A 19,635-nucleotide genomic window follows, 5' to 3' on the forward strand; every position below is an offset into this window, starting at 1 on the left:
GCTGCAGAAGTAATCTTGAACGTGTAAAATTTCTGTGTGAGAAGTGCGGAATACAGGTTACACGAAAATTTTACTTGAAAAAACATTATAAATTTTGTAAAGACGGGTTTCTAGCATAATTTCTGGCCCTCTAATGTGTTACACTCCTGAACTGATGTATCGAGATCTGTATGAATTATTTTTATTTTGTCACTCTAAAAACGAACTATAATAATTTATTTTAATAAAAATGAATGTCGCATGAACTGAGAAATGTATACGATATATATACCATGTCAGATTTTATTGTGTATAAATGTACAATTTTAAATAAATTATAGAATTAAAGAATTTTTTATATATTTTTCCCTAACCTACATCGTTTATCTTAATGTAATAAACTAAATTTGACACGAAATTTAGGTCGAATTTGTAATGCGCGTTTTGTCTTGTTTGTGTGTATTATTTTTTTATCAATAATGCTGAAGACTGTTTTTTTTTTGTTAAAATTATTTTTGTCTGAGTATGCCATCTGCATTCTTAAGATTTTTTATGGGAGATGTTTTGGTAATGTGCAGGTAGAGGTAATACCGTAACATTAGAGAAAATCTGATAGGAACTTGATTTATTTTTTCTGAGAAATAATTTATTACTCCCCGAAATAAAACTAACAGACTTGTGGGAAATTTATGGTCTTAAATCGTAACCTGTCATATATTGGTGTACACTACGGACGTGATATTAAAAAATTGAATAATGTTAATCAATTGCGCACACTTCGGAGTAAGCTGGTGCACTGGATGGGTTGTATCAGTAAGATTCCGGATACTTGGTAAACGGTTCTTCGTCCAAGTTACTCACTCCTTCGTTGCTGATTACTAACATGAATTTTTAAAACATGAAAAAAATAATATATACTGGCCGGGGTCTTGATTTAAAATATTTTGCCGCTTATAATTATCGGAGTATCGACTTTCACAGTATGGTATGTAGGGTTCGACTCCTCTCGTATATGTGCTACAAATTTTTTTTTGATGGTAGCAAGTTATACATGTGTAAGCTAATTTTCTGCTCTGGTTCAGTGATGTATACTTTGAAGTGGTTCCAGCAAGTACTTTACGTATGCCGGATTACGATTTCACTGGAGTTTTACGTGAAATGGGTTGGAAGGCTAGCGACGTGATGTATGCATGTCTCGAGCAAACATATGACTGTCGCAGCATTCTGCTAGCTTGCAACTCCCGCGCGAGGGGTCAATGTTCATTTGCGGGTGACGGTAGGCGTGTCTCGATCGTGTAGTCTCTGTCTCTATCCTTGAGAATTTTTATTTTGCGGTTGACGTGCTTGAATTTAAATTCTTTGCCTGGTCGTACATGAATAAGTTTAAATTCGTATGCATTGTAAGATATTTTTCTACATGAGGTAAGAAAAATACATAGATGCTACATTGACTGAGATAGGTATCGAACAAATGGTTCTTACCCTATGAGAGACTAGCACTTGTTTGACCTATCTCCACTAACCCTCGTTTACTTTGTGATATAGATGGGACATGGTTGTTTTCAGACAGATGATGGTTAAAATGTCTTGGACAAAGTGTCCTTTGTAGAAATTTCTATGTGTGGTAATTATTTTAGTCGAAGAGATAATTAAGTAAAACACGAAAAAAATAGCGTGAAGGTTTTTTTATGTGTAAACAAATTATTGATAGGATGGATTTGTATGTAGAACTGTTAGTACACCACATCTCTTGAAGAACACTGCATGGTATATATAATGAAAGACTCTTGGGCTCAAGAAACTACACTATAGGTGGAAAGGATGATGCGGTTCCTATGATTAAATGAAAGGAACTTTGATGATTTTTTCTTCTATATACTAAGATGATTTAATTGAGTTTGTGATGATGGGATGACAGATTAAATAATAAAACTGCACACTTAGGCTTTTAAAGAAAATGAGAATGGAGCTCACAAAATCATATATTGTGGTTAATCACTGACAACTGAAATGTGGAAACGATATCATAAAATGAGTGATATTGATGCAGCTCATGATAATATTGATGACAGCTATGATGATGATTTACATCTGTGATAGTGACACGGACGCGGAGATTATAAGACAAATAATATTATTAATATAGAAAAGATGGAAGCCGTAGCACGCCGATCGTGACGAGAAACAAATATTGAATGATGTTGATGGTATCGGGAACACTGAAACTAATGAATGTATCAACACCGTGAAAAGTGAGAATACATTCAAGTCTATCTTTAGCAGATCCTCCATACTTTGTATAAATTGTGGACTCCTGAAAAGGAAGCATACAGGCGATGAAGACCCTTCGACATCAACGATATCGAGTTCTTGCAGTAATCTGGGTGGAGACGTTGTCTTCTACGGTGATTGCTACAGTGACTCTGAGGCTGTTTACAAAGACATAGACTGTGATGCAGAACCTAAAGCTGACAAGATCGAAGAATGTGTTGGTGTCCTGAGACCGAAGCGATGGAAACGTCGTGTTATAATAAATCTGATCAAGCTTGTGATGATCGCTGGCTAGATGATGAAAGTAACCCTGAGGTTGGTGTTAAAACGGAAGACACCAGAGATCATAATATTTATAATAAACAAGCAATGAAGATGGTGGCAGAAGAGATTGATTCCACATAATGGAAAGATCCAAACATATTGGATGACCGGCTTAGACTGATGGTGGCATCTGTTCCTAGAGGGAACTACTCGCATATCGTGGAAGTATCGACCATACTTAAAGAACTTCGGAACGTTGGCTACATACAATAATCATTTGATTAACTGTCATGTATGTACTAATGGAAATTAAAATGAATTATTTATATTTTAAAAAAGTATGATTTATTTCTTGTATCCTGATTTCCAAATAAGCCTGTGTTTCCGCTACTGTATGTGTGGTCATTCAGTTTCCTGTGTGTACTGTGTGTACGTTCCGATTTCCTGTGTGTACATTCCGTTTTCCTGTGTGTACATTTCGTTTTCCTGTTTGTACATTTCGTTTTCCTGTTTGTACATTTCGTTTTCCTGTTTGTACATTTCGTTTTCCTGTTTGTACATTTCGTTTTCCTGTGTGTACATTTCGTTTTCCTGTGTGTACATTTCGTTTTCCTGTTTGTACATTTCGTTTTCCTGTGTGTACATTTCGTTTTCCTGTTTGTACATTTCGTTTTCCTGTTTGTACATTTAGTTTTCCTGTGTGTACATTTCGTTTTCCTGTGTGTACATCCCGTTTCCTGTGTGTACTGTGTGTACGTTCCGTTTTCCTGTGTGTACTGTGTGTACGTTCCGTTTTCCTGTGTGTACGTCACGTTTCCTGTGTGTACTGTGTGTACGTTCCGTTTCCTGTGTGTACATTTCGTTTTCCTGTGTGTACTTTTCGTTTTCATGTGTGTAAATTCCGTTTTCCTGTGTGTACATTACGTTTTCCTGTGTGTACATTCCATTGTCCTGTGTGTACTGTGTGTAAAATCCGTTTTCCTGTGTGTACTGTGTGTACTGTGTGTACATTCCGTTTTCCTGTGTGTACTGTGTTCATGGACTATATGACTTACTGTTCATGACTCGATCTCATGGTCCTGAGACACTTGGGCTATATGTATGGATGACTTTGTACATGAACATTTTAAAGGATAATCTAAATATCAAAAAACTAGGCTTTCATGTAAAGCATTGCGACGATGTATTTAATTCGTTCGTCAGGTATATTGTCTTGAGCTGCTTTTCGTAGAGAGAATGATTAATAAACTCCGCGAAAGGTAATGGAAAACAGAATCTAAAATTTATTTAATATTTAGTTACAACTGTCACTGTTGAAGAATCGAACCGTGGACAGGAACTGATCTAATCAATTTGTAAATTAATAATTTATTTTTTCGGTGACTATTGGAATTTTTTCCCGCTTTTCTAGCTAAATAATTACATGATTTCAAAATGGCGACCGAATTTCAAGATGTCGGGGGCACCTCGGTAATAATAAATGATTACCGCACTGCAGCGGGTTAGAATGGTAAGACGAGTACACACAAGATTGTGTCCTCCATCAGACAAAAAAGAGATGATGGCAATGACTACTAGCAGGTGGTAGGTACTCCTGGTAGCATGTACTAAACATAAACTGTCGGATCCATGATGGTCGTCAAGTTCAAAGTCAAAGATCAAGGTCAAGGATAATTTTCAAGGTTAGGGTCGAATGTCAAGGTCAAGGTCAAATTTCAAGGTCAAGGTCAAAGTTCAAGGTCAAGGTCAAAGTTCAAGGTCAAGGTCAAAGTTCAAGGTCAAGGTCGAATGTCAAGGTCAAGGTCAAATTTCAAGGTCAAGGTCAAAGTTCAAGGTCAAAGTTCAAGGTCAAGGTTAAGGTCAAAGTACAAGGTCAATGACAAAGATCAATGCCTACAGTCGAGGTTAAAGGTATGGTGAACATAAAATTATACTAAATGGTATCGGCACACTCTAGCAGATGAAAACAAGATGACGGTCTCCAGCGGACTAAGACAAGATGGCGGACATGATGTCATACCAGCTGACGATGTATACCTTGGTACTGGTGGTGGTAGATCAGTCTAGGTAGCTTCCGTGTAGGAAGGATCGGTTGTATGCTCTTAACGGTTTCGAACCAAGGACGGGAATCGATATAATCAATCAGAATTCTAATAAGTTAATTTTTTGACGAATATTGGGATTTTTCCCGATTTTCTAACATAAAAATTATGTATTTCCAAGATGACGACTAAATTTAAAAATGTCGACCATAACGGTAATTGCAACATTAATAGGATCCAATATGACGGCCGCAACATAAAGTGTAACGATGACATAGTACTCAACCAAGATGGCGGGTGTAACGAAATATGCAAAATTTATATAATCCAAGATGGCGGCCGTAACGATAACTGCAACAGTGGTTTTTAAATTTTTATTATTTATTCGATTAAATAATTTTTTTAATGATTTTTAAAATTTTACCCGATTTTCTAACATAAAAATTGCGGATTTTAATGATTGCGGGCGTAACGATAATTGCAACAGTTACGACTTATTACAAGATGGCGGATCTGTCTCGAACATGTAGTGCTATTATTACTTAAAATTTAAAAAAAAAATCAAGTCTCGATATGCATGTTATTTTTTTATATACCTTATTTTATTCTCAGTCTGGTAAATGTCTCGATAGCCGAGCGGTTAAAGGCATATGTTTTCCAACCTAGAGATCAGAGCTGCGCTGGTTCGAATCACAGCGCTTCCAATGTATTTTGCATAAAAAAATAAATTTGATATGTCGATAAGGACCATACTAGCTCTGGTAGGTAATGGAACATCGACCTTATGTGTTGAGACAGAGCGATGCTGGCGCTATCTAGGAACAAACAACATAAACAAAGTCGACGGTATCCAAGATGTCGGCCTCCAGTGGAACAGAAAAAAAAAATCAAGTGCGCCGCTGGCGCTATCTAGGAGCAAACAACAGAAACAAAGTCAACGGTATCCAAGATGGCGGCCTCCAGTGGAACAGAAAAAAATTCAAGAGTGACGCTGGGGCTATCTAGGAACAAACGACAGAAACAGAGTCGACGGTATCCAAGATGGCGGCCTCCAGTGGAACAGAAAAAATCAATATGGCGACAGAGACGAAAATTTCTTCATAATGAGTGGGGCGCTCGATTTAAAGATGGCGGATTTTAAAGATGTCGACCGTGACCTACTTCTACCGTTACGCCATGTCCCGTTACGGCGTGTCCCGTTACGGCGTGTCCCGTTACGCTGCATCCAAGATGGCGGATCCAAAATGGCGGATCCAAGATGGCGGATCCAAAATGGCCGCCGGGGTCAAGGTCAAAGGTCAAAGGTCAAGGTCAACCAAGATGGCCGCTGTGACATCACAATCCAAGATGGCGGTCGGCTCCACAGGCTCCACAGCCAGAAGCCAGCCGCAGGACATACATTCGTATACTACTGGTGACCGTAACTTTAGATGGCAAAGAAGTGAAGATAAAGGTGCAACACAAGGCTCTTGTGTAATAGTAATATTAAAGTTAGCACTTCTTGTCCATACCAAATTGTGTCAGATAAGGATATATCTAATGTATGAATGACGCCATTCTTTTAAATTTGCACAACTATATGACAACAATATTTATAATATTCAATGCGTAAATTACTCACATAGATACAAGTAACCCTATTATAGCGAACCCTATAAATATAATGACTCCAAACATTATAAAATAAAATTAAAATTAAAAACAATATACGATTAGTGTGGTATCTGTTTTTGATTACGGGTAAGTATAACTTTTCACAAAATGGTCATGAGATAAGTTGATTTATAATCAAATAGATATAATCTTTTTAAACCTAATTAATCATTTTCTGTGTGGCTCCTGTTTTAAAGCACAGGTAAGTTTTGTTACTGGTGTTACGAAACTCACCTTGATGGTTTTATTGCAATGCTCTTGTCAACCGTGGCTTTACCGAAGTTTAAACCGGTAAAGCTGGTGCTCCAAAGAAAACTGGCACTAGCTCTGCCACAGAACTTGTCTAGCATCACCGTCCGTTTACTTCCTTGAGCGTTTGCTATTGTTTTTGGGAAAGTCGACTTAACAGCCAACCGTAGTGTTCAGAAGCAGAGAAGATGAAAGTGTGTAAACACAACCCGGTGGGTTCTCGTGTTCTTCAGATGTACAGGAAATGGAAACGTTTTTCTCTTTCTGTTTGTCTGGGTTGCTGGAGGCTCATCATTCTTTTTGTGGCGTGTTCAATTATTTGACTAGACAGCATCGTAGCTCGATGTAAAGACTTAAATCCAATTGAATAAACAGTACAGAGTTACAGATACTAAGAATAATTTTGGTTGCAACTAAAGCAAACGTATTACTTATTACTATGTATATTTATTTCTTTGATTAGTTCATTGTAAGATCAATAAAAATGGTTTGACACTATTTAAAGCCATTTCCAAATAACATTTTTGTGTAAAAATTAATCAGCACGTACAACTGGCCAATAAAAGTAACAGGGGGTGTGCCGGTTTTAAATATTCATCAAAATATAGAAACAATCATTTAAAGTCAAGAGAATGGTTTTTAACAAAACCGGAAATAAAATTTAAAAATCATTCGTGTAAGCATAATACTATGTACACACAAAATAGTAAGTAATTTTTGGGGGTCATGTTTATTAGTTTTAAACTGTGAAAAACGGTGAAATGAAAGGAAAATTCTACTAATAACTTTAGAAAAATTGTTGAAAGGAATTGAGTTTTGCGTTTTATTTATTTCTGGGGAGTGAGCCTAACCATGCAAAGTCAGCTCAGCTAAAAACTCTACTGCTTATCCGAAAATAAATAATTTACGCTGCATTTATTATAACTAGTTGCTGGTCTATACCGTTCTAGATACTAGTGGATTTCTCTCCTAGTAAACTTCTCAAACCACACTTTACAAGAGGGACAGTCCTATTCATATCCGTGCGAAGGTAAACAACTTTTTGGTTGCCACTTCTGACAGATGCCATCTACGTCTTTCACTTGGGCACGTTGGATTCGCAGTATATAATATAGCAGTTATTGCAGTGGTATTGAGATCTTACAGCGCTTGCCACATTTGTGATAGTTCGATGATGCAAGACGTATAAAAGTGAATAAGTTTGCAGGACAACGTGCTGGCAATTAACCGCGGAATGATAGTCACAATTTATGACTTTTCGTCGAAATTTTTTTTTTCTTATTCTATGGTTTGCATTCGATGTAGTTTGATTACGTCTTAAACATTTCTTTTGTCGCTCACTCTGATTGAAGAAATAAGCTTGTTCCACATTGAGAGGACCAATAAAAATAAAGTTGTTGCATTGAAGAACGTCGGAGATTCACCTGAAAATAACTAAGCCATGCTTAAAATATTTGTTCGAATCGTAGGATTGAGAAGAAGCTACAGTATTTCGCAGATAATCATTTTTGATCAATATGTTTAAGGAACGTGTCCCGTTCCAAGTTTTTTTTTGTATTCACGTTTAACACAGTTAAACTTGCAGACTTTTTGAGTGGCCGAACTTCAACAAATTGAAAAAAAAAAATATAAAAAAAAATATATATATAATGAATAATTTTGCACAATTAGCAGGTAAAGTTGAATTTTAACATTTTTGTGCAGCATGGATAAGGAAAACCAAATGTAATAAATAACTGAATATTATGGATTTAAAGACAATGCTGGTGGACACTGCATGATATGGTTTAAAATTATTTCAGAAAAAAATGTCATTAATTATACTAAGCCTTTTATAATCAAACATTTTGATAGTTATAAAAGACCAAATAAAAATTAATAATTTTTTCGAAAGAAATCAAACTGTATCACATAGCTGCCAGTAAAATTGAATTAAACCTAAAAAGTTCAAGTTTTATATTCCATTTCATTCTTCTTATCCATATTGAACAAAAACGTTAAAAAAAAAAGAATCAACTTTACCAGCTAATCATGCGAAAAGTATGCGATGTATACATTTTTTCATATCTTAAAAGTTCAGCCCCTCAAAAAGTCGGCAAATTTAACCGAGTGGAAAGTAATAATATAAAATAATGACCTCTGACCGAACATACACCCTTAAATAATATAGTTAACATACAAGTGATAATTTGAATTCAAATAACTGAAAAACAAGCAACTAAATTTTAACTTGTTACATTTAAACGTTCTTTCAAGAACTTTATTTTTTTACAACGAATGCCGAATCTAAATTTCGAGTAGGCCTACATTGAAAACTTTCTCCATTAAAGTCTTTGTAAAGGTCTTTCGAAGTGTTGGTAAAAAGGTTAAAGAAAAAAAAACTTATAAGAAACGTAGACGGTTGTCGCGTTCACGTCAAAGCAGCTTTAAAAGATTTCTAGAGACAGAAATTTTTTTTTCTTCTCTGAAATATAAAAGAAAAAAATGTAGCTTCACAGAAGCTGTTAGAAAATAAAACAGAAGCCCACAGTTTGACATGAACTCGTAACACTCCGTTTGAGTTCGTACATTTACTTCTTCATATTTTGAAACCTTTTCTAATTGAAGTATTATTTGTTTTGGAAAGAAAAGGATCAAATGTACTATAGAAAAAAAAACTGTACATAGATATTATATGTAGAGAGTTGACAAAAGAGAGGAAAATAGGGGACAAATACTCTTGAATAATAATATTTAATATAAAAATTCTTAGCCGCATTTCCTCTTCAAGTAACCAAAGTAATATGTATATATATATATATATATATATAAGTAGTATATAAATGGGCATACTGGCGCAGGGTCCAAAGTGAGTTGCGAGGAGGTGGTCAATGACCGACCGACCTCTGACGTCACGGAGACCATCTTGGGTGACCTTGACCTTTGACCTTGACATTGATCCCGGCGGCCATTATGATCCGCCATTTTGTTTTCAGCCATGTTTAATTCCACTATTTTGTTTTCCGTCATTTTTAAATCAAATTTTTTACTCCCTAGGATTGCATTATGAAATATTGAAAATCTGGAAAAACTGGTTTTCTTATCCGATTTTATAGTGATTTTTTTTTAATTTATGAAAAATTGAAATAATAAAATTGAAATAAAACCTTTCCGTCATCTTTGATTTTATAAACGTTGCACTTTTCGTTACGAACGTCATATTGAAATTCCGTAATTTACATTCAATTTTGACGGGAATTGTTTTAATAAATAATAAAAAAAATTAATAATAAAATTTTAATACAAAAAATGTAATTGCGCCATGGAGTCCTCGGTTCTAACCCAGTGAGGGCATCCCTTCCCCTGTGGTGGCTGCTGGCCGACTAACCCCCACAACTTTTTTCCAAAGCATTTATAAAACTTAACCTCCCTCCCCACACCACCCCTACCCCTAAGGTAATATTTAAGCCATAAGTACTGGCTCGTTAGCTCGAGAACCCTTCAGTTTGCAGCAGTTCCTCACCCCGCTTATTCGAGGAGGCAATGTTTGCCTGTTGCGCGAGCGGGGTGAAGATTATATCAGCCATTGTGGCGCTCGTTAGTGGTTCTGCAAAAGGAGACAGAGTTGGCCTATTTACCGAAAGAGTGTGACCGTGTGTCATGTCAACCAATTGGATTTCGACTGCTGTAGGTCATCATCTAGGATTCTGATGTCACAACTACCGTCTTGTTTTCGTCTGCTGGAGCCCATCATATTGGATTCCGACGTCACAGTCACTTTCTTCGTTTCCGACGACGTATCCCCCATATTGGGTGCCACCTTTTTGAGATCACCATCTTGAATTTTGTAATGTCCACCACGTTTCCCTCTGTCTCTACGAACTTGGGTTCCTGCCTTCTAACACAGATCCGTTCCACGCGACTTCCGTTCCATTCACTGAATTTCTTCTACCGAATGCCGTTTACCGAGAGTTAAAGATGTTTACACCGCCAAGTCCATCCCCGGCCGGGAACCGAACCCAGACCTCTTGCCCATCAGCCAGTGACGTTAGTCACTAGACCAAGTGGGCGGACTATCGTTGATGTAGCCTATATATAATATAACACTGTGTAATTCCTAATGACTAGAGGCCTGCAAAATTCGCGGATTCATTCGGTGATAGGCTAGAATTCAAACACATATACCTCTTAGATAATTTTGCTATTGGCTTACTGTTCATCTGGACGAATCTCAACCAGTTATAAACCCTCAACCAAGGAAGGATAGAATCACAGACAAACCAGCTGAGACGACTTACAAGTCGGCAGCCAATGAACTTGCGTTATTTGTCCGAGTGTACAGGGGTATGTGCAGTCTATCCTGAAGGCCATCGAAACCGCGAATTTTGCATGTCTCATTATTAAATGTTTAATTACCCTCCTAACTTGATTAATTTTTATTTATAAATGTCTGGATTAAGTCTTCCAAAGCAAAAGTGCTTTATAAAACGACACAATAACAAAATCAAACATTACATTTGTGACGATTCTGTGTTTTAGTAGGTAGGTATCGCTATGAAACATCGTGTAAACAGTCGTTTTAGCCATTCGTGTCATAATAAATTTCCAATTTAATTTTTTTTCGTACGAACTATGGGAATAAAAATAGTTTTATGAAAAAGTAGTTTTTCGGAAATAAATTTCGTCATTGATTTATGTTTTTTTAAAATTTTTATTTTATTTAAGTCATAAAAGGTCAATTTTCTAATATCTTTCTTTATCGCGCCATTATATGCTTGGCAAATAGACGATCATAAATACTTTAAAATTTTGGATAAAAAAATATAAGAAAATGGATTTTAGTATGTTGTTTTTTATAAAAGATTTTCTACTTTATATATAAAATAAAATGTTTTTATTTTTCATGGGAAAACGTTCAAAACGCGTGCAACCTTTAACAAAACAAACCTAAAAAAAATATATATATATTTTAAAAATAATAATTAAAAAAAACACTAAAACGGTTAAATACGTGTCTCTCTTGAAATTTTTTCCCCCCTCCTCGCGTTGTATTGTGATCCGAGTGGGGACCCGTCCGTCGCTGTCACGCACAGCCTCGAGCGCCACTGACGTGTCACCTGTCACATCACGCACAGCCTCGAGCACCACTGACGTCACGTCACCTGTCACATCACGCACAGCCTCGAGCGCCACTGACGTCACGTCACCTGTCACATCACGCACAGCCTCGAGCACCACTGACGTCACGTCACCTGTCACATCACGCACAGCCTCGAGCACCACTGACGTCACGTCACCTGTCACATCACGCACAGCCTCGAGCACCACTGACGTCACGTCACCTGTCACATCACGCACAGCCTCGAGCGCCACTGACGTCACGTCACCTGTCACATCACGCACAGCCTCGAGCACCACTGACGTCACGTCACCTGTCACATCACGCACAGCCTCGAGCACCACTGACGTCACGTCACCTGTCACATCACGCACAGCCTCGAGCGCCACTGACGTCACGTCACCTGTCACATCACGCACAGCCTCGAGCGCCACTGACGTCACGTCACCTGTCACATCACGCACAGCCTCGAGCACCACTGACGTCACGTCACCTGTCACATCACGCACAGCCTCGAGCACCACTGACGTCACGTCACCTGTCACATCACGCACAGCCTCGAGCACCACTGACGTCACGTCACCTGTCACATCACGCACAGCCTCGAGCGCCACTGACGTCACGTCACCTGTCACATCACGCACAGCCTCGAGCACCACTGACGTCACGTCACCTGTCACATCACGCACAGCCTCGAGCACCACTGACGTCACGTCACCTGTCACATCACGCACAGCCTCGAGCACCACTGACGTCACGTCACCTGTCACATCACGCACAGCCTCGAGCACCACTGACGTCACGTCACCTGTCACATCACGCACAGCCTCGAGCACCACTGACGTCACGTCACCTGTCACATCACGCACAGCCTCGAGCGCCACTGACGTGTCACCTGTCACATCACGCACAGCCTCGAGCGCCACTGACGTCACGTCACCTGTCACATCACGCACAGCCTCGAGCACCACTGACGTCACGTCACCTGTCACATCACGCACAGCCTCGAGCACCACTGACGTCACGTCACCTGTCACATCACGCACAGCCTCGAGCACCACTGACGTCACGTCACCTGTCACATCACGCACAGCCTCGAGCACCACTGACGTCACGTCACCTGTCACATCACGCACAGCCTCGAGCACCACTGACGTCACGTCACCTGTCACATCACGCACAGCCTCGAGCACCACTGACGTCACGTCACCTGTCACATCACGCACAGCCTCGAGCACCACTGACGTCACGTCACCTGTCACATCACGCACAGCCTCGAGCACCACTGACGTCACGTCACCTGTCACATCACGCACAGCCTCGAGCACCACTGACGTCACGTCACCTGTCACATCACGCACAGCCTCGAGCACCACTGACGTCACGTCACCTGTCACATCACGCACAGCCTCGAGCACCACTGACGTCACGTCACCTGTCACATCACGCACAGCCTCGAGCACCACTGAAGTGTCACGTCACCTGTCACATGACGCACAGCCTCGAGCACCACTGAAAAGGCAGGCGCACGACAAAGCAATGGCAAATTGGTATAAAAGTAAGGGGGAGATGTGGCCACTCTTTATTTCTCCGCAGAACAACACACCACCGGCCAATACTCATCGCAAACAAATCCAGGGGGGAAAATGTGGAGTGTAACCTAATTATCGGTCCCCGTATTCCAGACTGTTGAATGAAAGCCACGGCGGGGGGTAGGGATCTGGTTCCTCGCCTCCCACTACGGCGAACCGGGTTCGATTACCGGCTGGAACAACCAGCGGGAGGTGGGGAACTTGACGGACGTTGGTTTCCTCCGGGTCCTTCCGCTGACGTCACAAAAAAAAAGTTGTTTCCTCGCCGCTACGTTGTCACCGCTACCACCTGTCACTCATCTCTGTCATCGCGGGGGTCCGTGGGACCACTAATATCCATCCCATCACAGCGTGTAGCGCGAATAGTGTTTCTGTGGCGTAGAAAGTACGTACCTACGTCACCTGACATAGCTCCTTCCTCGATGTAGGGACAAGGTAAATGGAAGGAGTAGGACGTTAAAAAAATGGCTAACAACTATCCTGAAAATGGCTTAGGACAATTGACGCCCCGCAGTTAGGCGCCATCTATAATTATTAGGCTAAATTTCACACGGCTGAACTATGATTAGATGTTACCTTACTGACCAATTTTATTTTGTTTACTCTTGTGATCTTAGTTAAAAGCATTTATGAGAATCTAGGCAAACATTTTTACTAGCCTGTTTAGGCCTGGTGCCTTTAGTCAGCCCATTTACACAGTATTATTATTATTTTTTGTATATGAGTAGTATGTAAATGACGGTCCGGGCACAGGATCCAGGGTGAGGATTGAGGATTGTGCCGACGGCCATCTTGGATTGTGACGTCACGGCGGCCATCTTGGATGGTTGTAACCTTGACCTTTGACCTTGACCTTGAATTTGACCTTCAAAATGTGTCAAAATTCTCCAAAATTTAGCAAAATTTACCCAAAATTCTTCAAAATTTCCATTTTTGTGGAAAAAAATTCCACCAAAAAATCTGAAAAAATAAAAAAAAAAAATAAAACATTTCTCTTTTCGAGGGAAAAATTCCCGTTTCGAGGGAAAATTTCCCGTTTTTAGTCCTTAAAAATCCCGGTGGCTAGAAATGTCCATATAACGGCTTAAGCATCCATGTCTACTGCCGCAGATAAGCCTCTGACGTCATCATGGATTATGACGTCACTGTTGCAATTATCGTTACGACCGCCATCTTTAACTTTTTTATTTATTATCCGATTTTAATGATTTTTTTTTTAAAAATTATAAAAAAATTCAAATAATAAAATTTTAATAAATTATTTATAAAAATTGTACTTTAACGACACGGAGTTCGGAGTCCTTGGTTCGAACCCGACGAGTGCAAAAAAAATTAAAAATGGCGACCGATCCTTCCCTCACAGTGGACGCAGGCAGACTGACCCCCACCACTTTTACCAATGCACATATACCATCAGGTAGTATGACGTCATGTCCGCAATATTGAAAATCCGTAATTTTAATGCTAGAAAATCGGGAAAAATTTCAAAAATCATTAAAAAAATTAATCAATCGAATTAAATAATAGAAATTTAATAAAATATAACTTATAAACCACTGTAGCATGTATCGTTATGGTCGCCATCTTAGATTATATAATTTTAGCATGTTTCGTTACGCCCGCCATCTTGTCTTCGTCTGCTGGAGACCACCATGTTGTTATCGTTGGCTAGAGTGCGCTGACGCCATGTTAGTTTAATTCTTACCCGCTAGAGTGCAGTAATCATTTATTATTACTGTGACACCCACCATCTTGTCATTTGGCCGCCATCTTGAAAATCCGTAATTATTTAGATAGAGATGCGGGAAAAAGTTCAAAATTCATTAAATAAATTTGTAATCCATATACTGATTGATTCGATCGCTTCCTGTCCTTGGTTCGATACTCGATCGATTCAAAATATATTTTTATTCATGTAAAAAATAATAATTTCAAAAAAAGAAACATGTTCAAAATTCTTAAAGAGACTTTAAATCCTCTACTACCATCATCCTAAAAGCCATCATGGGTGCCGATGATGGAAATTGGGTGTCGAATTGGGTGTCGATGATGGAAAATGAGTGAGGAATTGAGTGACGATTATGGAAAATGAGTGTCGATTATAGAAAATGAGTGTCGAATTGAGTGTCTATTATGGAAAATGAGTGTTGAATTGAGTGTCGATTATGGAAAATGAGTGTTGAATTGAGTGTCGAATATGGAAACTGAGTGTCGATGATGGAAAGTGAGTGTTGAATTGAGTGTCGATGATGGAAAATGAGTGCCGAATTGAGATTAGATTATGGAATGTGAGTGTCAGTGATGGCTAATGAGTGTAGAATTCCTTGCATCCAGCACTGTGTATGTGTAGCTAGGTTCTGAAGGTTCAATGGATTCCTGGTCCTATATAAAAGTAAACTTTGCTAACATGTTCACTGTCAGGCTTATTTAATTAGCAGACGGCATGCTGTTAAATATTCGAATGTAAATAAATAATAGGATGTTATTTGACTTATTTTAGTTTATGTGTGCTGAGTGTAGTCGAGTAGGCTGATATAAGTAATTGAGGAGCTTAATGTAGAATGGTTATGTGTTGATGAATATGTTGGTGACCTACTGTATGTGCATAAATCGAATGCTAGTGGTCTGATAATATTTTGGGTTACTTACGAAGATATTTATCGATGTGTGCTATGACAAGCTTAAAATGACTAGTAAACTTATAGAGTAGGTCTCTTGTTTCGGAGACTTTTGTCGTAAGGCTTAACAGGGATCGACTTTGAAGGCTTTGAAGATGTATGGTACTGGACATGTCTTGGCTGTAGCTATATCAACACTGAAGGTCCTCTGAACTGTAGATGAGAGGTACAGAAAAAAAATTGACCTTGGACCTAGCCTGGTATCGTATAAATTATTTTAGTCATGTGTTGTAGTCATTTGGAGTCAGTTGGATGTTATGTGTAGCTGTACATGATAATATTTAAATTTGGGTACCTACTTTAAATTTTGTTTGGGTTGTGAAAGTTCCATTGATTACAGACTCTTGCTCCTCTATTAAGTCTAAATGAACCTTGTATGTACGATGTGCGATTAGTTGTTTGAATATATAATTTAAATTCGTATTCCTTGAAATTCCTAATATTTTAAAGTAATAACAATGGACGATGTATTGACTTGCGTATTATACAAGCGGACACTGTTATTTAAGCGAGTCTTAGACAGCAGGTCCCTCAGTCCACCTCTTGTAGTGGTACAGTGCAGATCTGATGAATTGGCTTGTCTGCATTTAAGTCTGGTATATGAATATTGATGTGTATCCGAACTCAATGGTAGCAACGTCGAAATCGGTACAAATCCCAATGGTGACGGGGTCACCGACTGCAGAGATCTTGACGGAGGGTCTCGCGACTTCACCGGGGTCCCTGACGACGGAGGCGATGATGACGAAGCAGATCCCTATGACAACGTTGAGGGCAGCTCCAGAGATTCCGATGGTAACGAGGCTACCATCTTCAGAGATCCCGATGATGGCTGTATCTACTGTCTCTTCACTCCAAGAGACTTCAATGTGTTCATTATCGAACGCAGAGGCGACTCCGATATCTGCAACTACACCGCATTTGGTAAATACAACATTTTGTGAGCAATTCCCAGCTTCTGCATCAGTCGTGTATACATCAGATTCTTTGGCATCCAGTACAGATGATCTGTCAATGTCGACTGGGAAATCTCCAGCTCATGCAACATACGGGACTTCGTCGCCTACAACAGCAGTGTACATTGAAAGTAAGATACTTTCCGAGCCGTTGGTGACTCAAGGTCTAACGACGAGACATCTGTGTACGTACTGTGGCAAAAGTTTTAAATACCGTCAACATGCAAGAAGACATTAAAATCATGTCTGTAGAAGAAACACTAATCGTGTGACATTTCCGTGTGACCCGTGTGGTGTACATTTCACAAACAAAAGTAATTTGATTAGGCATTGTAAAAGCAAAGTTCATTTGCAAGTTGTACAGCGGGTAAGCGATGGTAATTGCGATGAATATCTGTATCAGTGCTGCTACTGTGGTAAACGATTTGAACGACTACGAAGTACACGCATCCATGAAAAGCATGACTGCAGAAGTAATCTTGACCGTGTAAAATTTTTGTGTGAGAAGTGCGGTATACAGGTTACACGAAAATTTTACTTGAAAAAACATTATAAATTTTGTAAAGGCGGGTTTCTAGCATAATTTCTGGTCCTCTAAGGTGTTACACTCCTGAACTGATGTATCGAGATCTGTATGAATTATTTGTATTTTGTCACTCTTAAAACTAACTATAATAATTTATTTTAATAAAAATGAATGTCGCGTGGACTGAGAAATGTATACGATATATATATATATAGTGTCAGATTTTAATGTGTATAAATCGACAATCAAAACACGAAGTGGCGTAACTGCAAAAATGCCGATGTTGAGATATACTGGCTACAGACATATCTTTACGTGGTCTATCATGTCACGAAGTGGCGTAACTTAATTCCCAATGGTTTTGAAGATATAATGCTTTTTCATTTCGTCGTAAGTGTTTTGGAGACTATTCAGCAAAACACGTACTGACTTAAGTTAACTTACGCCTGTTCGTGTTTTCCGAAAAAAAAAAATTGTTGACTATTTCTCGTTTTACACGAAGTGGCGTAACTACACGTGGGGCGGTCGGAAAATGCAACCTAATTGTTTTGTTGCACAAAGATGGGAATAGAGGGAAAACACCGGAAGGAAGACTGATACCGCAATACCGCACTATCTATATACTGATCTGCACCACTATCTGCTCGTCTGTCCATCACAACACATGCTTTAGATGTAGAGCCTAGGTAAGCATTTTGTTAAAATATTACTTATTAGGCCTACAACCATAACTAACCCTTAACCACAGACGTGAAACTTTTGTGCGTATATACAGGCGTGAGGTCCCACGCTGCAAATAATGCTGACACTAACACAGACGTGAAGTCAGGTGTCAGATAACCACTTATCGCTCCGGCGGCAGAGAGAAGACTGAATGGTAGGAAGGTACTGAAGATCATGTGTCCACGAGGTTACTGGTTACTGATGGCTGAGGGCGTCAGAACGCTGTGTGGTCCCGGGGACCTCATGTCTGTGGTTAAGGGTTAATAAATTAGTCTGCATATAATTTGTACATCAAGAACACTTATGTTCACCTTTAAATGCATTGTTTGATAAACTGTTTATTAGTGAATTATTACTGCAGGTAAAATTAACTCTAGGCTATTTTGAAGTGGACGTTACAACATACATTGCAAGTTTAATTTTGTATATTTATAATACATTACTTATTGTATCTTACAGATCGACGCTGGAGTTTGCATGCAAGTAAGAAGTGGACTAAAAGAAGATGGACGCTTTAGTGAAGTGGACTGACGGCACCCGGAACGTGGTGAGATTAACTGATTTAATTCCAGTTGATAAGGGCAATGCTTTTAAAAAAGGCTCCAAAGTTAAAATGCTTTACAATAAAACATTTTATTTTGGAACAATAATATTGTTAGAAAACAGTGATTCAGATAGCATGTCTGATGAAGACGAACAGGCATTGGCCGAATTTGTGCCTCTTTCCCGCCTTAAGAGCAATAACAGAGATACCGAAGCTGATCACAACCCCAACACTTCATTTGGAAATACAGATATAGCCTCTAATGTAGACTTAAATTGTTTTGGTAGTGAACCCGATGACAGCGACGCGGATCCAGATTTTACAGAACTGTGCGAATTAAAAAAATGTAAACTAGTAGGTGTTCAAACATGTTGTTGTGGATTGCTTGTTTGCAAATCCCACTGGTCAAAAAATGAATGTGACCATATTGTTTTAACTGATAGCAGCGATGAAAGATTCATTGCTAAATCTCCAAAGAAGAAAAAGAAGAAACCCCAACCTAAGTTTGCAGAAAAGAATAATATTGATAATACAGATCCCATGCATTCTACATGTACTTCCAACGGTTGTAACTTAGAGATTTTTGCAGCTTGTGTGAGATGTCTTGAGTTACTATGATTTAGACATTTTGAGGAAAGTGATGAGTGCAAAAACCATACAGATAATTTAGAAAAATTGGAAACGCTCATCGAAGAGCCAAGAGAGCCAGAAGATTTTGTTACAGAAGGGTCTGCACGAGAATTTCCCTTAGAAAAACGGTACAAAATAAATAGACAGAAAGAAAGAAAACAAAGGAGAAACACTGGTCACGGCTATACACAAGAAAAGTCTTACAATTTAGTTGCTCCAAGAGAAATTAAAGACCGTTGCATTGGTAGATTCTGTGAGAAAACCAAGAAGTCTTGTAGTAAATTTACAGATGAAGACAGACAAAATATTTTCAAGTCGTACTATGCTATGGGTAGTCTTCAATTACAACGAGAGTTCATTGCAAGACACATAGTGTCAGGGGCAACAAAACGCAAAACTACAGTTGGCGACAGTCGTAGAGCACAGTCAA

At 38.9% G+C, this 19,635-nt stretch overlaps 1 protein-coding gene across 1 annotated transcript in view; it reads right to left on the reverse strand.

Annotated features, from left to right (window-relative positions):
* Positions 1-19,635, reverse strand: part of LOC134533448 (uncharacterized) — a 47,979-nt gene that overhangs the window by 14,079 nt on the left and 14,265 nt on the right. The window contains exon 2 of the mRNA XM_063370971.1: positions 11,555-12,991. Within this exon, the coding sequence (XP_063227041.1) occupies positions 11,555-12,991 (1,437 nt within the window). The remainder of the gene's footprint in view (positions 1-11,554; positions 12,992-19,635) is intronic.

The sequence above is a fragment of the Bacillus rossius genome, chromosome 6 (genome assembly GCF_032445375.1).
Source record: "Bacillus rossius redtenbacheri isolate Brsri chromosome 6, Brsri_v3, whole genome shotgun sequence".
Classification (NCBI taxonomy): domain Eukaryota; kingdom Metazoa; phylum Arthropoda; class Insecta; order Phasmatodea; family Bacillidae; genus Bacillus; species Bacillus rossius.